The 23,181-nt window shown below is 43.3% G+C and overlaps 1 protein-coding gene across 2 annotated transcripts in view; it reads right to left on the bottom strand.

The window, feature by feature from the left end:
• Positions 1-23,143, bottom strand: part of CDYL2 (chromodomain Y like 2) — a 72,507-nt gene extending 49,364 nt beyond the window's left edge. The window contains exon 1 of one of the 2 annotated variants that reach the window (XM_083629824.1): positions 22,844-23,143. In XM_083629824.1, coding sequence (XP_083485950.1) covers positions 22,844-22,882 — 39 coding nt within the window. In that variant the 5' untranslated portion in view covers positions 22,883-23,143. Of the gene's footprint in view, positions 1-21,197; positions 22,739-22,843 lie in introns of those variants that run through there. The other variant, XM_083629825.1, reaches the window with a different exon arrangement.
• Positions 23,144-23,181: the final 38 nt, after the last annotated feature.

Here is a 23,181-nt window from a genome sequence, read left to right as displayed (position 1 = left end):
CACTTTCTGCCATCAAGGTTGTGTCATCTGCATATCTGAGGTTGTTGATGTTTCTTCTGGCGATCTTAACTCCGGCTTGGGATTCATCCAGCCCAGCCTTTCGCATGATGAATTCTGCATATATGTTAAATAAGCAGGGAAACAATATACAGCCTTGCCGTACTCCTTTCCCAATTTTGAACCAATCAGTTGTTCCATATCCTGTCCTAGCTGTAGCTTCTTGTCCCACATAGAGATTTCTCAGGAATCTCTATTCAGATGTGAATAGTTCCTTGCATTTCCATTGCTCCACCAGTGTTTTCATGCACTGAGATGGCTGGATATTAACCTTTGATGCTTCTTGTGCTCTTCACAATTAAGAACAATTCATTCTTTATTCAAAAAGGCTGACACCACCAAGATGCTTATGTCATACAATAGATTATGAAGTGTTTTCTCCCCCCATACATGGGATAATGAGAGACAGAGAGACAAAGCAAGAGAGAGAGAGAGAACTATAGAAAACCAAAAAACGCTAGGCTGCTAAAAGGCTAATGAATGGACAATGGAACATGTTTTTCCACACACAGCAGTTAGTCGTCACAATCAATTCTTTGATGAAAAAAAGGAGTTGATCCTGACTACATTTGAATTTTACGATTGTTTGGGGCAGGACATGTCTGAGCATTCGGTAATTATATACTTATGGCACAGCTCACGTCCCCACTGAAGTCATCAACTTGTACTTATGACATCATAAATACAAATTGTTTGGGGCTCTCAAAACCGGTATTCACAGCCCACATTCTACAAAGATTTCAATAAGAGTATCCATTGTCAACTGCTTTCCTGAAATCAAGCTATACAATGTCCATGGGGTCATGCCTAATGCTAGTCATAACCAAAGCAGACCCATTTATTTTAATGGACATCATTAGCAATGGGTCAACACTGAATAAAACTTAGCTGTATACAACCCATGGTGCTCCCTGTCTACCAGTAGATCTATCAGAGTCTATCAAATAAGATTGACATGATGCACTACTGATAAACTCATGCTGGCTTCTAGTAATCTTTATCCCAGTTGGTATCTCTCTTGGATTTGAATTTATTTTATGTATGTGCTGCTGTTGTTTAAATCTCACTCACGTTTTTAAATATGAATTTTTAAAGCAACTTTCAGGGTTTGTTTGTTTTTACAATCAAGTGGTGTATAATTTTATGAAATGTGTGCGTGCAACTGTTTTATATATGATATTATATTGTAAATTGCTTCAGGGTAGTTCATAGGAAGAAATTAATAAATAAATAAAATAATTGTAAGCAGTGCAGTCTTTCTTAGATGCTGACAGTCTTAATAAACTGTGCTAGAATTCTGCCTAGTGTTAACAGCAGGCTGACTGGTCTGGAGTTTCTTCACTTTCTGAAAACAGGGGCCATATTTGGCCACCTCCAGTCATCTGGCATTTCACCTGTTCTCCAAGAATTATTGAAGATTACAATAAGCAGCTCTGAAATAGTTTCTGCCTCTTCTTCAGCACTCCAGGGTGTAATTCATTTGGCCCTGGAGATTTGAACTCATTTAAGGTGTGTCTAACCATCACCATACCTATTCTGGGATGCAAGCCCCTCCTGATATCATTTGTTCTACATTTCCCAGGTTGAACCCAATTCCCCTTGTGGGAGAAGACCAAGACAAAATAGGAGTTGAGTAGTTTCCACCTTCTCTGCATCACCTGTTAAGGCTTCACCATCTTCTCCAAGCAACGGACCTAACCCTTCCTTCTTGTTCTTGCTCCAAACATAATGAGAGAAGTCCTCCTTGTTTTTAGCATCTAATCTAAGTCTCAGATCATTCTTGGACTTATAGCTTTTCTGAACACTGCCATTACAAGTAAGAAGTATTCTAGGCTGCTCATTGTTGACTATATACATCTCCTATGCATGTCCTTTTAAAGGAAGGATGGGGGCCCATTTTCAGCCTGTATTCCCTCCTGGACAACCATCCAGGCAACATGTCAATGATGGGAGGGGCCAATGGCAAAAGCAGGCAGAGCAACAAATGTAAATTTTACAGTAGGCTACTTTCTACCCACATCCACATATCCTCCATGCAGTTGAAAAAAGAGCCATTATCAGAGTTCAATGATATATATACATATATAGAATCATAGAGTTGGAAGAAACCACAAACCTGGTCCAACCCCCTGCAATGCAGGAATCTTTTTGCCCAACATGGGGCTCAAACCCATGGCCCTGAGATTAAGAGTCTCATGCTCTACATGCTGAGCTATCTCCAGTGAGGCAAAAACACTGAAGAGTGTGTGAAGCAGAGCCAGTGAGGGGCCAGTGAGGGGCGTGGCCTGGGAGGAGGGTGAGTGGCTAGGGAAGCGGCATGGGGAAGAGTCCCAAAAGCCTGTTTTCAAGTCTCAGCTCATCAGAGAGCACCTTGTGCAGCCACACTGGGCATGGAAACGGTTTGTAATTGCGCCTTCGGTATCTCTGTTTGCGGTGCTGCCCCAGCAGTTGCTTGGTTGGCTGTGACCTGTGATGGGTCCTTCTCCGTGGTGGTTCCCTGTTTGTGGAACGTCCTCCTTAGCAAGATGCGCCAGTCTCCCTCCCTATTATCGATATCTTTCTGCAGTAGTTAGTTGAACTCTGTTTTAGTTTTTTCTTAACGGTTTTTATTGTATATGTGTATGGTTGTTTTTATGTATTACAATATATAAATATTTTTTCAAATAAATAATTAAATATTAGCTTTTAGGAGAAATTTAAGACATTCTAGTTTGCCCAGCCATTTGATGGCTAAAAGTTCTGTCTGTGGCAACCTTGAAATTATTGGATTGTGTTTAGTGATTGCTTTTAGGAGTTTTTAACTGTTTTTAGACATTTTAACTGTATTGTTTTAGTATTGACATGTTTACTGCCCTGGGCTCTTTTGGAGGAAGTTTCAGGTTATAAATTTAATAAATAAATAAATTTCACTTTTTAAACTCTCCCATCATCAACCTTCATTCTCCTTCAGAATTTCGAGCTATGAATTCGTACTGAACATTTCCTTGAACTCCTTTCAATTTGCTTCCCTAAAGTCTTATTATGCTTAGGTTCTCACATCTCTTCCTATCACAAATTCCAAGATGATACTGTCACTTTCCCCCAAGGTTCCTGCCACTTTCACTTCCTCAGCCTTATCGGTCAGGATAGCAGGACTCCTGAACCTTCCCCTCCACCTTCTGAGCTGTGAGGTTGTTAGCAGGACAAGTCAAATATTTATTGGATGTTCCACTTGGAACAGAGTTAGACCTCCAGCGTATGTCAGAATAGGTGAAAGTCCTCATTATTACTATGACTTGCCTCTGCGAAAATTGTATAATCTATTTCAGGGAAACATCATATATGTGTTCCAGCTGGCTAGGCAAGTCTAGAGCATAACAATATCACTTTTGTGTCTCTCTTCTATCCTTATCAAATTCTCTCAACAACTGGGTATGGACAAGAGAGAAAACACCATGGCTCGCTGTGATGTTTGAATGCAATCAGTAATATAGCACATTCATATGGCTGCTACTTTAGGGGTCAGATGAAGTGAATGAATCCGATTTATGCAGTAAATATGGATAGGGTGGTTCAGCAGGTGCCAGTTCCTTAGCAGTCCATATACCTTAGACTCTAAGTTCTAGAGGCATTATTGCAGGCACTGACTCTACAAAGCTAAGAATCACATTTGTTGTTCCACCCACTTCTGCCTACGGACCTGCCCACCACTAGCTTACAGACTCTGGAAGGTTGCTCATGAAGGAATGTGAGCCTCAAACTGAAAAAGGTTCCCCATCCCTGCACAGAACACCAAGGTGTGCTCTCACAGGTAACTCTGACACGTCATAAAGGATAGTTCCTGAGTCACACCCTAGACACACCTTTATGTTCCATATTTTGTATCCCCCCCAAACACATTTGACAGTAATGGGCTAGCAAGTCACACAACGGAGGTTAGATTACTGCAGTTATTCCTTTATTTCCCCTCCAAAACTCCAGCACAATAAACAGCAGTTAACACTTTCTTTACTTCTGACACCGATAAAATTGGCTGTGTCTTTGTAAAAAAACCAACCTGTACTACTTAGTAATTACATTATTGCAGTTCAGTTATGTCAGTCTTCTTGAAAGACACATATTGTTGTTAATCTAATTCAATCTGGGAGGCTAAGGCATATGAAGGCAAGTCTGCTTCTCCAGGTTGTCAGCAGTCACTATCCAGAAACACACTGCATTATTCTGCTTTTTTATAATGTAATTAGGAAGTTGCCCTGCATTATGACAGGCAGTGCGTGTTTCTGCAGAGCAAGGGTGGGGAACCTCAGATCTGGGAGCAATCTGCACCCTCTCTGAGCCTCTTCTCTGGCCTTCTGAACTCTCCCCAGGCCTCACCCCTCACTGACCCTCCTTGAATAGGTTTGCCTGGCTGGTATGTGTCATTGAATTCTGATAACACCTCTTGCTTGTCTGGATGAAGGATAAAGAGGGGTGTCCGAGTGAGTGTAGAAACCAGCTTATTCTATTAAGGGGAACGTTTGTGCCCATTGCTCTGCCTACTTGTGCCTCTGGTCCCAGCCAACACAAGCACACGGCCTTTGGAAGGCGGCTCAAAATGGAACGTGGTCCTCGGGCAGAAACCGTTTCCCCACCTTTCCTGTGCTGGGAGAAAGGTCTTCTCTGTACACATCCCACACAGCACCTGAAGGGATTAATCAGCAGCAGCGCTGAGTGAGTCATTCGCCGCTATCCCCAAGGTCAGTACAGTACTGCATTTTGCACCACAGGGGAATATAGCAGCCATTCATTTGTATGGGATAAAGCAAAGAGATGCAACCCGAGGACATACTGGGTTGGTTATGGTAACGCTGAATTCATGCCCTTGCTGATTCTGCTCTTGCTCCCTATTCAGGATGCCCCAGACTCTGACTGAAATTCATTTACTTTTAATTAATTCACTGCTGTATCTACAGCAGTGACCAAAGGAAGAATGACTGCTGGGAGGAGAGTGGAGAGAAAAAACGCCATGGTGCACCTGTAGCAGCAAAACCGGACGTCTTCATCTGCTATATCCGCAATAAAACACGTCTCTCTCATTTCATTCTCTCCTTGTCACAGCAGGCGCTGTAATTCTCCAATGGTTTGACTTCACCCCCGAAGGCGCACTCTTCCATTGTCACCCAAGAGAGACGGATGCCATCATCATCATCATCATCATCATCAACAACAACTACAACCTGCAGCAGTGCTAATAAGAGTAGCTTCGCAGACAGGGATTTGGGGAAGGCAGGATTAAATTCAGTTCACATTTAAAGAAAAACTTACTTAAGACACATTTAAAGACAAACCTACACCGAAAACAATACATAAACCAAAATGCAGCCAACATTAAAAATGTGTACTTCTCCAAATTTTGCAATGCTATAGAATCCAGACACATAGTATGTACCAAAGTGTACATACTAGGCTAAAGTGTGCCTAAAAATGCATATGCGGGTGAAAACGGTGTTGAAATTCCTAATAAGAGGAGAAATTGCTTTGGAAAGTATATACAAAAATGTCTGTAACAGGATAAATTTGGACTAAAATGCAGATTAATTTTCATGAGGGCTTAAAAAAACAATCCACAAACTGATAGAGAAGTTCTGAACATTCAGAAAATCAGAAAGGGAGAGAAACCGCAATCAACATATCCATATGTACCTATTTGAAGGTTATATGTTAAAAAAAAAAAAGTGGGGGGAGAGGCAGGAACCAGTGATTCATGTTTGCTCTTTCAGTGGTTCTGGTTTAATGTTCAAAACTCCATGAGTTGTACCTACTTCTGAAGCGCACAAATTATCTGAAAGGGAAGATGCTCCCCTTCCCCCATTATTTCATAGACAGAAGCTCCTCCACCAAGTGGATAACTCATCACATGTTTATCAGAGTCCAACAAAGGCATGGGCCCTATATCGTGGTTAAAATAATCTTCCCTGTGTTTTCACCTAAACATTTCAACAAGTATTGCCAACCCTATCATCTATCTCTCTATCTATCTATCTATCTATCTATCTATCTATCTATCTATCTATATCTATCTATCTATCTATCTATCTATTTGTCTGTCTGTCTGTCTGAGATAGATAGATTTTTTGGGGGAGGGAGGGAGAACAAACATTCTTCTCAAGCATGAGAAGTGTAAAGAAAGCTAGTCCAATTTTGGTCCTGTAGAGCAGATTTATTAGGCCATTTGGGGCTACAGCAGAGAGGGAATCCACAGAATTTCTCCCTTCTCTGTTCTGCTGATGTTTGCCTCTTTCAATGGAATGTCCTGGATTCTGCTGGCGGAGAGGCTCTAGTACTGTGGAGGTCCCCCACTCCATCTGCCATAACCCAGTTATGTAGCTTCTTCACAGTAATATCAGCAACTTAAATATATTTTCTTATCAACAGGACAATGGAAATGGATTTTCCGTGCCCTAATGGTAGCCAAGAGGAATTGGAAAAATAAAGGTATGATACCCTTCAATGAATGGACTGACAATATGACATCACTCATACTTTATGAACGGACGGCTTACAGGCACAGACTCTGTACGGATAAATACAATAACATAAGGAATGAGTGTATACAAATAGTAGTAGGCTACTAACATTTACATAAGCACTAGGACCATAACACTATAACAATGTATACAAGAATGTATGGGAATATTGTATATTGCTTTTGCTTGTGTGTGTGTGTGTGTGTGTGTTTTCACTTTTATATGTATCTTTGTTGTTGTTTGTCCTGCATCACTTTATTTCTTTTAATTGAAATCACCTTAATAAAACATAAATATTTTTAAAACTTAAATATTTTTCATGGGGTAGTGATGTGTTTGGTACACATAGACATCTCCCTGCCCCTTTGCAAGTAGCAGTATTTTCTGAAACACAGGATAACTGCAAGATTCTGTTCCATACAGTACACACGATAAGCAATTGACCACTTTACATTAAAAATCAATCTATGATTAAAACAGATTGTCTGGGAAAGAAGGGGAGGCGAAGAAAATAAAGGACCTTTCAGAATTAATCGGGTCTTGCCACTACTGAATTCTGCTCCAGAAATTCTAGCGGCTGTTCCAATATTTGCCGTGCTTTTGCCAATGGTAAGTTATTATGGAACAAGCATACTGTGCATATGTGAAAATGACTGTTTATATAGCTTTAAGCTACAAAAACCATGGTGGAGCGAGGCAGCAAGCAAAGCACATGTGCCCAAAAGGACTCAGGATATCATTTATTTAACAAACTGATGCGTGGCTAAAAGGTAAAGGTACCCCTGCCCGTACGGGCCAGTCTTGACAGACTCTAGGGTTGTGCGCCCATCTCACTTAAGAGGCCAGGGGCCAGCGCTGTCCGCAGTCACATGGCCAGCGTGACAAAGCTGCATCTGGTGAGCCAGCACCAGCGCAGCACACGGAAACGCCGTTTACCTTCCCGCCAGTAAGCGGTCCCTATTTATCTACTTGCACCCGAGGGTGCTTTCGAACTGCTAGGTTGGCAGGCGCTGGGACCGAGCGACGGGAATGCACCCCGCCGCGGGGATTCGAACCGCGACCTTTCGATCGGCAAGTCCTAGGCGCTGAGGCTTTTACCCACAGCGCCACCCGCGTCCCGATGCGTGGCTACAACCTGCTAAAACGTGAGCAGATATAATTCTGCCCACCCAAAACTGCAAGATTTGAAATTGGGACTGCAAAAGGCAGTTCCTCCCACTGTTTTCACTTCCACAATCCATCGCAGCCCTAGCTTTGATCTTGGTGAGATGCATTTCTCCGAGAACTTCATTTCTGTTTTAAGCCTGGTTCTGAGGCTGTCAAGCACGTCTATTCACAGAGGCCGTATTTAACTTTAATAGGGCTTTTGTTGATGAAGAGCTTTTAAGGTTGAACTGTTCATTATCCTTTACATGCTAGAGCAGAGCACAATGTGGAGAATGCATAAGGATATCCCAAGTCAACAAGGGTTTTTAATGAGTGTCAATAAACAATGCTGGAATTTACTACTTATGAGCGTATATACTAATTCTGTTTGTCATCAAAATCACTAAGGTCTCTGTATCAACATGCTTAACAGCTGCCTGAATTGTAAAAAATTAAACTGTGGAAGGTTATGCCCTCCTCCTATCACTTATTTATCTATTATACGTACGACAACCTTCCCTACATACACTCCTAGGAGCCAGTCGCTCATCCAGGCACTGACCAGGGACACAATTTGCTTAGCTTCAACTATCTTATGACATCACATTCTCCAGGATCGCTTGCTTAATTAATGGCTTGCTTAATTAATGGCTTAAGTGTGCAATGCTGGTGCTGGTTGCTGCCAAGTGGGGCTTAAGGGAGCTAGGGGGTCACTGTTGGGCCCGCTAGCCAAGGTAGATGTGGGGACAGAAAAACTGTTGTACAGGCTTCCTGAGCTCCCAGATGGAGCCTGATGCTGTCACGTGACAGCAGTAGATACCCTGTGACGACTCAGCCCCTCCCTGCCCATTCTGGGGCCTTTTTACTGATTGCAGTCAGTAGTAACCACCAGCAGTATTTAAAGGATTACAGTATTTCCATGGGATGAAAACAGAGTGTTCAAACGCTCTGACGGATATCATTGACAAGTATTTCATTTGGGTTTCATGGGGATACTTAATGTCATCAGTAGTTTCATTAGATTTGTTCAATGACACTGGGCATGATCCACCCCAAAGAAAGCACCTTCAATTTCCTCTCTTTTCAGTAAGGGTGTTGAGTAGGAGCTTCCACTGAAATCGGTGCGATTCAAAAGCTCTTAGCTTTACCGTCATCTATGTTCTAGATTCAAGTCTTCCCACTCTCGTGATAATTATACATTCAAAACCACACCACAAATGCACATAAGAGAAGTAAAAGCACTCTTAAGGTAATCCTGAGATACAAACAAGTAAAAAAACACATAAAAAAATTGCAGGAAAATTTAAGAGCGGAAAGACCCCCAAAACAGCCCAAAAATATATCAATGACAAAAATTGAGAAGGAAAACAACTGTCAGGTGGGATAGAAGAACAGAACAGAGTGGCTGGAGCAGGATGACACTGACACACACACACACACACACACACACACACACACACGCTAGAAAGAACCATCCCATTGCCTGGACAGGTGACTTCCTGGTTCACGTTGAGAAGCCATTTTTAATTTTCCCGTAGGACAGAAGAGAGAGATTGCACAGAGAAACTGAAGAATGGAGAAACTAAAAAAATGATACCATAGCTGGGACTGGGCACAATTCCTTCTACTCTGCCCCTCGCCAAGAAACTGAAAATGGAGGGGGAAACCCAAAGACATAGCAATTATTTTCTAAATGTAAATTAGTGAGAACTTCCAATAGTGCCCCCTTCCAATAGCTATCGATAGCAAGAGATCTGTTACACTTATGAATGATTTCCAGTTTAGCTGAACAGCAGTTTCCTGACCAAAGCACCCCCAAATCAAAGAGGTGTACTTCCGTTGGTGCAAATTCTTGTGTTAAGGCATTGTGCAGATCCAACCCTGAGACTTCCACATGGTTGGTATATAAACACTTAAGTCTGCATTTTCCTGATTCTCTGTTTCTTACACTGAAACAGTGCAAACTCTGACACATTAGGGCACTGCCATGTGAGAAGTCAACATCGCTTCTGCAAGAGCTCACAGAACAACCCTAATGTGTTTTCTCCTTCCGCTCACAATTCTTTGGAACTAAGCCATAGTTATTTTAAATGCCTACAGGTTAGTTCACACAATGCCTTTCCTGACCATGTGAACAATCCACATTCCTATCAACCATGCATTTCTGCAAATAAATGTAATGTCTGGTCCTGGATAGGGAAACATATGATCATTGCTATGATTCTGCCCTCTCTGGCAGCTGCAGTCACAGAAATTTCGACGAGCCATATTTATCATTAGACATTTACTTTTTCCCACACAAGTGCATAACAGGAGAGGACATTTGACTGCTTGTGTTGACAAAAAATATATATGTATTTTTGAATCAGCCCATTGTTCCTTTAACAGCCATTTGGAGCAACTGTAGAAACGCTTTCTCATATTCCTAGGAAAAACTTAGGGATCAGCTCTTTTATTGAAACAAAACGCTGAAAATAAAACTGGGCTTTTGCTCAAACTGTACATGTAGGGGGAAAAACACAGACTGCTGCGTTAAAAACACAGTGTAAGGAACTTTCCGATGGTGAAATTTATACTGCTCTCTTTTTCTTTTGCTCTGTCTGCCTAGGGTTCTGTGCGGGAATTTCATAAATTGGTGCCTTTCATAGAATCATAGAGCTGGAATGGACCATTGCAGCAGCCAGCATCCCTTACCATAGACTGCCCAACCTCTGCTGAAATACTCCCAGAGAATGAGAGCCCAGCGCCTCCTGTGGCAGAGCTTGTTCCAGCGTCAAACCACTCTTACTATGAAGGAGGCCACAATTCTGCTTTGCATGCAGAAGGTCCCAGATTCAAGCCTCTGGATCTCCAGGGAGGGCTCAGAGAAAACCCTGCTTATGTCTTTGCTGCTTGGCATCTCGTTGGCCATTATGGGGAAAAGGATGCTGGAATAAATGGACCTTTGGACTGAACAGCAAGGCTGGTTTCAGGTTAGAACCAGTTTTCTAGCGTTAGAACATCTCAAAGTCTGATAGGCAAGAATTTGTGGTCTGTGTGGGGCTCCTGAATTTGGGCTGAAATGAATAATTTCTTTTTTCAGTTTTTTGGGTCCCAGAATAAATGAGTTTTAGAAATAGTTTCCTCACACCAAGCCCTACCCATCAAAACTCTTTGACTGTAAGTCAGAATATGCACATTTATCCAATCTGGTTTTATCCTAGTGCTTTTCCCACCTGTTACTTCAATGCCATTTTATCCCACCTTCTGTTTACTTCTTTGTTTCCTTCTGGTTTAGTTACATAGGCAGCTCTAGCCAACCATATTGGTGAATAAGATGACATCATTACTTGGTATGACCAATCAGATATGAAATTGACAATTTAAGTGAGGGCAAATGAAGTCAGCTGAGAATGAGGGTACTGATTCAGTGATTTGGCTACATGAGGAAATGAATCCAAATGAGAGACAGATTGACAGACAGTAATATAAATCAAGTGGCAGACAGTCACAAAGGAATTGCCAAGAAACAGTAGAAGGGGGAGCAGTGCTGAAAATGTCTGCAAAATACAGTGAAGAGTTTGGGGCTAACCAAACTCAGAACAAGCCTGCTATACTTCGTCCTGAAAATAACACTTAAATTAATAATATTGACTTAATTCCTTAATTGAACATTAGGTACCTTAATTAGACACCTAAGATATGTTTTCTGCTTTCTGCAGGATTTAAACTTGCTTTTTTAAAAAGGCCAATGGCTGGATTTCTAAGATGAGAAAACTGTATTTCAAGTTACCTAAGTAAACTCATTCTAAATGACAAATAGCTCACAATTTTTTAAACTGTAGTACAGTAAACCACATTTCACATCATCAGTGTGTGTGTGTGTGTGTATATATATATATATATATATATATATATATATGAAATATAGATCAGGAAAACAAAATGCTGTGACTAATTTGTCATTTTATATGTTTAAACTTACCATGCATTTTCATTAATTCTATACACAACTCTCAAAAGATGTAAACATGATATCATAAAGTCAGAAAGATTAAAAGCACGGGGCACAATCCATTCAACATCAAGCGCTATTGTGTTCCACTGATTTCAGCTGTGAAGTTAAGCGTGTGCTTACTTTCCCCCCCTTTTCAAATGAATGAGAACAATTTTAGTTGGAGAGTATGCAACAGCAGCACTTACTGGCACAGGCTCAAAAACTGGATTTGTCCAACATGTGCCATTTCTATTGAATGGAAGGGTAGACGGCACAACTTCACAAGTTCCACACCTATTAATGGAAGGGTAGCAGCTATTATCTACTACAAGTGTCATCTTCACATGCATTTAGGAACATGGGAAGCGGCTTTATAGGTAGTCAGACCATTGGTCCAGCTAGGTCAGTACTATCTACCCTGAATAGCAGTAGCTCCCCAGAGTTCCAGGCAGGGTTTTCTCTCACTCCTAGCTGGAAAAGCTGAGAACAGAAGCAGGGACTTTCTTTAACCACTGAGCTACAGCCCTTCCCCACATTTGCTACATAGCCATTGGATAGTGCCCCCTTCATGGATCACTGCCTTGCTGTGGCGAAGGGGCTTGAATAACTCAGAGAAGCTATGAACTATGCCGAGCAGGGCACCCAAGATGAACAGGTCATAGTGGAGAGTTTTGACCAAACGTGATCCACCTGGAGGAGGAACCGGCAAGCCACTCCAGTATCTCTGCCAAGAAAACTCCATGGACAAAGACAACAGGCATATAAAAGTTATGATGCTGGAAGATGAGCCCCTCAGGTCGGAAGGCGTCCAACATGCTACTGGGGAAGAGCGGAGGACAAGTACAAGTAGATCCAGAGTTGATGAAGCGGCTGGGCCAAAGCCGAAAGGACGCTCAGTTGCAGATATGCATGGAAGCGAAAGTAAAGTCCAATGCTGTAAAGAAAAATATTGCATAGGAACCTGGAATGTAAGAACCATGAATCTGGGTAAGTTGGATGTGGTCAAAAATGAGATGGCAAGAATAAATATTGACATCCTGGGAATCAGTGAACTGAAATGGACGGGAATGGGCGAATTCAGTTCAGATGACTATCATATCTACTACTGTGGGCAAGAAACCCGTAAAAGAAATGGAGTGGCCCTCATAGTCAACAAAAGAGTGGCGAAAGCTGTACTGGGATGCAATCTCAAAAATGATAGAATGATCTCGATACGAATCCAAGGCAGACCTTTTAACATCACAGTAATCCAAATTTATGCACCAACTACTGGTGCTGAAGAAACTGAAATTGACCAATTCTATGAAGACTTACAACACCTTATAGAAGTGACACCAAAGAAGGATGTTCTTCTCATTATAGGGGATTGGAATGCTAAAGTAGGGAATCAAGAGATAAAAGGAACAACTGGCAAGTTTGGCCTTGGAGATCAAAACGAAGCAGGGCAAAGGCTAATAGAGTTCTGTCAAGAGAACAAGCTGGTCATCACAAACACGCTTTTCCAACAACACAAGAGACGACTCTACACATGGACATCACCAGATGGGCAACATTGAAATCAGATTGATTATATTCTCTGCAGCCAAAGATGGAGAAGCTCTATACAGTCAGCAAAAACAAGACCTGGAGCTGACTGTGGCTCAGATCATCAGCTTCTTATAGCAAAATTCAAGCTTAAACTGAAGAAAGTAGGAAAAACCACTGGGCCGGTAAGATACAATCTAAACCAAATCCCTTATGAATACACAGTGGAAGTGAGGAACAGGTTTAAGGATTTAGATTTGCTGGACAGAGTGCCTGAAGAACTATGGGTGGAGGCTCGCAACATTATACAGGAGGCAGCAACTAAAACCATCCCAATGAAAAAGAAATGCAAGAAAGCAAAGTGGCTGTCCAACGAGGCCTTACAAATAGCGGTGGAGAGAAGGCAAGCAAAATGCGAGGGAGATAGTGAAAGATACAGGAAATTGAATGCAGATTTCCAAAGAATAGCAAGGAGAGACAAGAAGGCCTTCTTAAACGAGCAATGCAAAGAAATAGAGGAAAATAACAGAATGGGAAGAGACAGAGATCTGTTCAAGAAAATCGGAAATATGAAAGGAACATTTCGTACAAAGATTACCATAATAAAGGACAAAAGTGGTAAGGACCTAACAGAAGCAGAAGACATCAAGAAGAGGTGGCAAGAATACACAGAGGAATTATACCAGAAAGATATGGATGTCTCGTACACCCCAGGTAGTGTGATTGCTGACCTTGAGCCAGACATCCTGGAGAGTGAAGTCAAATGGGCCTTAGAAAGCACTGCAAATAACAAGGCCAGTGGAAGTGATGGTATTCCAGCTGAACTATTTAAAATTTTAAAAGATGATGCTGTTAAGGTGCTACACTCAATATGCCAGCAAGTTTGGAAAACTCAGCAGTGGCCAGAGGATTGGAGAAGATCAGTCTACATCCCAATCCCAAAGAAGGGCAGTGCCAAAGAATGCTCCAACTACCGCACAATTGCACTCATTTCACACGCTAGCAAGGTTATGCTTAAAATTCTACAAGGAAGGCTCAAGCAGTATGTGGACCGAGAACTCCCAGAAGTGCAAGCTGGATTTAGAAGAGGCAGAGGAACCAGAGACCAAATTGCAAACATGCGCTGGATTATGGAGAAAGCTAGAGAGTTCCAGAAAGACATCTACTTCTGCTTCATTGACTATGCAAAAGCCTTTGACTGTGTCGACCACAGCAAACTATGGCAAGTTCTTAAAGAAATGGGAGTGCCTGATCACCTCATCTGTCTCCTGAGAAATCTCTATGTGGGACAAGAAGCTACAGTTAGAACTGGATATGGAACAACTGATTGGTTCAAAATTGGGAAAGGAGTACGACAAGGCTGTATAATGTCTCCCTGCTTATTTCACTTATATGCAGAATTCATCATGCAAAAGGCTGGGCTGGATGAATCCAAAGCCGGAATTAAGATTGCCGGAAGAAATATCAACAACTTTAGATATGCAGATGACACAACCTTGATGGCAGAAAGTGAGGAGGAATTAAAGAACCTTTTATTGAGGGTGAAAGAGGAGAGCGCAAAATATGGTCTGAAGCTCAACATCAAAAAAACGAAGATCATGGCCACTGGTCCCATCACCTCCTGGCAAATAGAAGGGGAAGAAATGGAGGCAGTAAGAGATTTTACTTTCTTGGGCTCCATGATCACTGCAGATGGTGACAGCGGTCACAAAATTAAAAGACGCCTGCTTCTTGGGAGAAAAGCAATGACAAACCTAGACAGCATCTTAAAAAGTAGAGACATCACCTTGCCAACAAAGGTCCGTATAGTTAAAGCTATGGTTTTCCCAGTAGTGATGTATGGAAGTGAGAGCTGGACCATAAAGAAGGCTGATCGCCGAAGAATTGATGCTTTTGAATTATGGTGCTGGAGGAGACTCTTGAGAGTCCCATGGACTGCAAGAAGATCAAATGTATCCATTCTTAAGGAAATCAGCCCTGAGTGCTCACTGGAAGGACAGATCGTGAAGCTGAGGCTCCAATACTTTGGCCACCTCGTGAGAAGAGAAGGCTCCCTGGAAAAGACCCTGATGTTGGGAAAGATGGAGGGCACAAGGAGAAGGGGACGACAGAGGATGAGATGGTTGGATGGTGTTCTTGAAGCTACCAGCATGAGTTTGATCAAACTGCGGGAGGCAGTGGAGGACAGAAGTGCCTGGCGTGCTCTGGTCCATGGGGTCACGAAGAGTCGGACACGACTAAACGACTAAACAACAACAACAACATTGGATAGTGCATAGAAGGCAATACTTTGTTCTTTCAACAAAACCTCTAAGAGGAGATTTTTATCCCAGTTTGATCGATACTGGTTTTGAATATATATATATATATATATATATATATATATATATATATGCGCAGTTGTTTTAACTGTTTTAAGACATTATTCCAAAGAATTTGTAAAAATTGTATTGTGAAATCATTTCCAGGAAGCGATTCATAAATGAAATAAATAACCACTAGGTTCAAAATTGGGAAAGGAGTACGACAAGGCTGTATATTGTCTCCCTGCTTATTTAACTTATATGCAGAATTCATCATGCGAAAGGCTGGACTGGATGAAGCCCAAGCCGGATTTAAGACTGCCGGAAGAAATATCAACAACCTCAGATATGCAGATGACACAACCCTGATGGCAGAAAGTGAGGTCTGAATATGGTCTGAAGCTCAACATAAAAAAATGAAGATCATGGCCACTGCTCCCATCACCTCATGGCAAATCGAAGGGAAGAAATGGAGGCACTGAGAGATTTTACTTTCTTGGGCTCCATGATCACTGCAGATGGTGACAGCAGTTACGAAATTAAAAGACGCCTGCTTCTTGGGAGAAAAGAAATGACAAACCTAGACAGCATCTTAAAAAGCAGAGACATCAGTTTGTCGACAAAGGTCCATATAGTTGTTAAAGCTATGGTTTTCCCAGTAGTGATGTATGGAAGTGAGAGCTGGACCATAAAGAAGGCTGATCGCCGAAGAATTGATGCTTTTGAATTATGGTCCTGGAGGAGACTCTTGAGAGTCCCATGGACTGCAAGAAGATCCAACCTATCCATTCTTAAGGAAATCAGCCCTGAATGCTCACTGGAAGGACAGATCGTGAAGCTGAGGCTCCAATACTTTGGCCACCTCATGAGAAGGGAAGACTCCCTGGAAAAGACCCTGATGTTGGGAAAGATTGAGGGCACAAGGAGAAGGGGACGGCAGAGGACGAGATGGTTGGACGGTGTTCTCAAAGCTACCAGCATGAGTCTGACCAAACTGCGGGAGGCAGTGGAAGACAGGAGTGCCTGGCGTGCTCTGGTCCATGGAGTCATGAAGAGTCGGACACGACTAAACGACTAAGCAACAACAGAACCCTATCTTGCGCCACCCTAATTCAATCTTGGCATATCTCCTCTTACTGATTTTCCTGAGAACTCATACATAGGCCACAAAAAGAAGTCAACATGAATTATGAACTGCAGATGCTGAAAGTGCTCCATTTAGTCATGACTCTTTGATCACTGAGACCGTAATCGTAGGTAGCAAAGTAATTTTACAAACATTACAGATTACGGCTATGACAAAACTAATCATCATCATCATCATCATCATGACTATCATCTATACCACACTTCAGCAAAAACCTGGAAGCACAATCTCCAATATTAAACAGGGCATCATAAGGACATTACTAACCAAAAGGACATGTGAAGACATTTCTCCAGGATAACATGTTAAAATAAGTTACCCAGCTACTTAAAATGCAGGGTTTGATGTCGTCAGAGTGTCCCATTTTCCCTGGCCATGTTAGTTGGGATTAATGGGAGCTGTAGTTCAGCAGCATCTGGACAACCAAAGGTTTCCGACACTTGCTATAAGCAAAGAATTTGCCCAACATACAGGTGATGGTCTGATGTCATCCATCTGAAGATATGTTTTAGTTATGCTTGCGAACAATGGATGCAGGTGTTCTCCATTCTGCATATCACTTAATGTAAAAGCAACCATTGAGGGAAAAGGCAACCTAAAAACCAATAATCAGTAATATGCAAAGCTGCCTATCCACAATTCTGGTAGATCGTCAGACAGTGTAAAGGTACTTGTGATGTTAAGATGATTTTGGCTGAGTATCCTGTAACAGCAACATAGGAAGCTGCCTTACAGAGTCAGGCCATTGATCCATCCAGCTCAGTTTACACCAGAACTTGTCAACCTGGTCCCTTCCATTTCTTAGACTACAACTCCCATCAGCCCAGAGCTGATGAGAGCTGCTGCTGAAAACATCTCTAGATCATCTCTAGAGCATCAGGCTGGTAAAAGCTGGTCTACAGTGACTGGCAACAGCTGCCCAAGGTTTCAGATGGGGATTACTCCTGGCCCTCTCTCGAGATGTTAAGGGTTGAACCTGGAACTTCTGTCGGCAGAGCAGATGTTCTATCACTGAGCTACAACCATTCCCCAGAGTGTTGTTCACTACAATAGTATAATAGTGTTACTTGTAGAAATTCCGCTTGATATATTTATTTGTATGTTCCATGAAGAATGTAAGATAATCAACAATCTATCTTCTCAGGCACAATCCTGAAGTGCACATATTTTCAGAAGATTTCTGAAGAAAAGTAGGAATAGCAATAATGTCTATATGAATGCAATGCCAGCTTCATGGAGAAGGATGAATGCTTTCTTTTAGCACCCATGTGCGTATTCATGCTGAAATGTTTCCAGAGTATGAAATAAATGTAAACATTTGCAATAAAGTTCACACAGCACAAAACAAATATTTATATCAATAAACCAAGCAAGCACATTAAACCAAGCAAGTAATCAATAGGCAGAATTTCACCAACAATGGTGGAGTTGGAGAAGAGAGAAAACCGATGCAATAAGCTCCCTGGCAGGCTACAAACTCAAACCTATGCAAGCTTCAAGCAAAACTAAAGGCATCAATATATATCGGAGCAGACTTCTGAGTAGCTGATGTCACCTTGAGAGATTCTGTTTGCTCCAGAAGAAATCAAGTTGTACCACAAAGGGTCAAAACTTTAATTGCTCCTCAAGGGCACTCAGATGCTAAAGATGCATCCAGACTCTTCCATCCATATCTGAACACCTGTGCCTTTAAATCATCCATAAAACAGCAACAAAAGATAAAGCAACTTGTAGCTATGCTTACTCCATAGAGAAAACAAATAAAGAGAGCAGGAGGTACAAAAATCCATTTGTTCCATTTTCCAACATTTGTTGTCTGCCCTTCTTCTCAGAGCGCTCATCCTAATAATCCTCAAAGGTTGAGCATAAAGCTGTAATTCAAGCATCTAAACTTGATCCAGCAAAAGTTTGGCCTTCAAAGTTAAAAACCACCACATTAAAAATAGCCATCAATACCACTAACTTAGCTTAATTGGTGCAAATAACTCTGGTTCAGCAGTCACTGCTTAAAAATCTGGTGTTACAAATGGCCTTTAAGCAGCACTAACGCGTATGAAGTCAGCATTGTTGGAGGTAATTAATATACATTTCTTTATTCAGGCAATAGATATGATCTGGTGATTTGACTTCTGGAACTGCAGTTACAGATTTCCCAAAGCCAACTAGGGAATGGTTCACAGAGCTTCTTGGCGGAGCCTGACACCAAGATCTACTGTGGGATACATGGTTTCCTGGATTGCAACCATTGTGTTTAATATTAGTTGTCACCTCTGCCACATATTATTTTTCCAAAGAAAGTATAATTTGTATGTCTTACAGACCAGAAAGACTAGTAACGTCATCAACTACCTTCAAAATATCACAGGCATTAACATACCACTCATACATTTTATTATAAACACATTATCAATATAGGAGTTCTAGGAATAGAGGCTCCAAACTTCCAGTTGGGATTAATCACCATTAAGACTTTAACATTAATTTGAATTAGCTAATTAATCCATTGAATTGGTTAATTAATCAATTAATTGGCTGCAAACAAGTCTGCTAATTGTCTGAATAATCTTTATGTGGAGGGTGAGCATTATTTTTAAAAAGAGGGAATCTTCTAGGAGCTTCTATATTGCTCAAGTCAAGACTGTATTATGGAACATCTGCTGCCACTTCTTTGTGGTGTGTAAAACAGCTATCAGAACATAAGATGCCCCACAGGTAAACCCAATATCAGAACCGATTTAAATCTCAGGCATGCTATGTGTCAAACTCTAACAAATGGGTTTTATTATTTCCAGACTTGTTCCATTGGTAGCCTTGATGGTTGCTAGCTGTTGCTAGCTACACAATATCAAGTTCGGTGTACCTGTACATTATGAGATTAAATTTGCTTTATTTAGATTGGGGAAGGGCTGTAGCTTTGAGGTAGAGCACTTGTTTTCCATGTAGAAGTTCCCAAGTTCTATTTCCAACATCTCCAGGTAGGTCTGGGAGCATTCCCTTTCTGAAGCCCAGGAGAGCTACGGCCAGCTGGTGTTTTTCAACCTTGGATCTTCTAGTACTGAGGGACTGCAATTCCCATCATCCCCAGCCCATCTTAGCCAATGGTCAAGGGAGATGGTAGTTCAACCACATCTGGGAACACTGGTGTAGACAATAGTGAGCTAGATGGGGTCAACAACTGGTATGAATCAAAATAAAGCAACTCTCTATGGGTTGTATCCCATAGAGTACACCCACCAAAATGAATGGACTAACAGACCCTTCAATTTCAATGGGTCAACTGAGTAGAACTTAGTTAGATACAACCCTGTGTCATCTGAGGTAGAGGTTTGGTGGCACTTTGGATGGAGAGGCTTTGGTACAAAGTGTAGACCAGCCATTAAAATTCTGACATGGAGTGAGATCCAAAGGTGGTCATCTAGAGTTTTCATTGGGTTGAAGATGCTCCAATTCAGGACCTCAGACCTCTGACCAACCAGATAGTTGGCGTGCTACTTCCTGCACTTACTTCCTCTAGTCCAAAATCATGGGACAAACAGAGGCAGCATCCTCTAATCCACATGGAACAATCTAATAGGATCTACTCAAGTTAACATGGTGGGGAGAGGGCAAATCCCGCTCTCCTTTTGCACTTCAATGCTGTATGATAAACTAGTAAACCGGCACAGAATCAGTGACACTTTCTTCAGAAGACTTGATCAAAGCAATTAACTTGAAGACCTCCAGGCTAACCCAATCCAGGAACACCTGCCTCCCCAAAGACCTCGTCTCTCAAGACCCCACCAAACTTTGACAGCCCACCTCCCAACCCCAGCATCCTTGAGTGCACCTCCCCCCCCAATATCCCCCAGCATGCACTGGTGTCCACCAGAGGCTCCAGCTCCTCCTCACCAAGCCCCTCCCCCGTGGCTTACATCCGCCCCCTGGGGGCAAGCCTGGGAAGCCCCCGAGAGAAAGAAAAACAGGCAGCGCCTCCCTCTTCGCCAAGACTTTGCGCCGCCGCATGCCGGGGCGCAACCCTCTCTCCTTCCTGTTACCGGGTTGGGTTCCGAGGGCGGTGGAGGAGGAGGTGCTCCAGAGGACTTTACCTGGACTTTCCGCCCCGGGGGCTGTCCGGCTGGGGTGCCCCCTCCCCTGGCCCGCTAACTCTCCTCTAAGGCCTACTCAGCTCATACCCCGTGGAAAGTGGCGGGGGGGGGTCTCGAAAGAGAAAGCAGGGAGGGAGCGCTTCATCCATCCCTCCCGCCAGCAGCAGCAGCAGCCGATCTGCCACCCCCCTCCGCCTCCTCTCCACCTTGGCCATTTCCTCTCAGTTCCTCCAGGAACTCCAGAGGGGGCGAAGGAGACCCCCCGGCGCCCCCCGAGAGAAAGACCCCGCGCGGAAAAGACGCCTTGGCCAAACAAGCCCCCGCAGCCTCCTTGGCCGGGGCGTCCCTCCTTCTCTCCCTCCCTCCTTCCTTCCTCCTTTCCTTCCTTCTCTTCCTCCCTGCCTGCTTGCCTGCCCGCCTCCTTTCGCCGGCTGCCCTCCGGCCAAGCCCCGGACAACCGCTCCGGCGCCGTACCTCGTAAAGGTCCCCCGAAGCCATGCTGGGCTGCGGGACTCGGGCGCCTCGCTCTCTCGCCGGGCTCCTGAGCTGCTCTCCCTCCGTGTGTGTGTGTGTTTTCTCTCTCCACCACTCGCTCTCCGAGCGGAGCGAAAAAACTGTGCTGTGCAGAATGACAGGCTGTGTGCGCAGAATCGGAGGCGAGGGGAGACGGCGAGAGGCAGGCGGGCGGGCGGGCGGGCTGGCGTAACCAGCAAGAGCGGCGGCGGCGGCAGCAGCAGTGGCAGCCGTGGAGCGGCAAGAGAGCGGCGCTCTGCATGCGTGTGAAGGAGTCGTGTGTGTGTGCTTGCGCGCGGGTGTCTCTGCGCCTTCAGGAACTCCCCCCCCCCACTACCCACCCTAGTGAAGCGGCACAAGGGCGGGGAGGACAAAAAAGGGAAGGCTGGTGATCCCTCCGCGTGGCAAACCCCCCAACGAGCAAAAGTCCCTGCACCTTTTGCCGCCGCAGCTGCACACACGTTTGTCTGTTCCTCCAAAGAGACCCGCCAGAGGTCCTGGGCTGGCTGACCAAGGGGAAAGGGCTCACACGGTAGAGCATCTGCTTTGCACGCAGGTTCCATCCGCAGCCTAGTCCGAAACCCTGGAGAGCCACCCTGCCCCTCACTGTTAGGCCATCTGAGCCAGAGGCCTGACTGTGTCGTGTTGACTTCCTACCTTCCAAAAGGAAGACATCGGCATCATCTTAAGGACCAACTCAGATCAGATTTGTCTGGGGCGGGGGTTAGGGTTTTGACAGGTTCTTTGGTTTCATCTCCTTCCAGTTGCCTCCCAGTCTCAAATTCAACCTGTCCCAAAGACATCCCATCCACCTGCTTATAGATGCAAGGGGTAGGGTGGGAGTAGAAACATTTTTTGGCAGCTTGGATGGGCCTCGGTAGACCAGCCATATACACAACACAACCTGTGACCCCAAGTGCATGTTGATTACTATAATGTGTCACAATAAACCACGGTTGACGGATTGCTGTGAATGTGCTGATCACTTCTCCTGCTGCTTGCCGCTAGTGAGCACAACCAACTACAGTCTTTAGTGTTACATCCAAACTGGAGATTGCAGTTGGTTTCACTAAAACAAGCCACAAACACAAAGCCAAGATCAGGGTTGGTTCGGAGCGAAACAAGTCACACTTTCCAGTTCAGAGGTAATGCCATGCCAAGCATCATGTTGTTTCCCACTTACTCCCTAGTAGGAAGCAGTGAAATTTATCCCCATTTTCACAGTAAAGCATTAGCCCTCTGATCTTGCCTGTTGATTAAGCACCTATGCCATAATACATTTAAGATGCCACAAGACCTTTTTCTTTTTACTGCAACAGGCTAACATGGCTACCACTCTAGACAGTTTTCCAATAGAATACATCACCAAAATTTCATATAGCAGCTTTGTTGAGTCTTCCCAACTACTTTCCTATCATTTCATGACTGCAACATTAGGTGATGGCAAGTTGCACGTGTGACTGAGTCATTGCCAATCGAATACCACAGGGGACAGAAATTTCATGCCACCTCATATCAGCACTGATGCTTTCTAGTGAAAGCAGTTCATGTATTTGGACATGCATTCATCAAGTAATGAGACATGGGGTGAAGACGTATCAACTTACCAAGTGGTAAATGTATGGGGAAGTTTGTTTCTTAAACATGTACTAGAGATGAATGCAGCCGTGCAGACTGTGGTTGTCTCTGTAGTTTTCTGTTGTTGCTTTTGCTCCCCTCCTAGTTATTGGCTTATTCTGTTGCTAGGGGATGAAAACTCATTCCTCCACCATAGCTTAGTGGAACAACCACCTTCCCTGGAGGCAGAAAGTCCCAAGCATCTCCTGTTAGGGTTGGGAGAGACCCCCTGCCTGAAAACTTTGAAAACTTCTGCCACTCAACAAAATATTTAGTTATGGGACCAATGATCTGATTCAGCATCTTCATACCTGGATCTTTATTTAGG

This window comes from Podarcis filfolensis (assembly GCF_964270895.1).
Source record: "Podarcis filfolensis genome assembly, chromosome: 8".
Lineage (NCBI taxonomy): Eukaryota > Metazoa > Chordata > Lepidosauria > Squamata > Lacertidae > Podarcis > Podarcis filfolensis.
The sequence above is the reverse complement of the archived record's forward strand: the minus strand, read 5'-3'. Positions and strand labels throughout refer to the sequence as shown.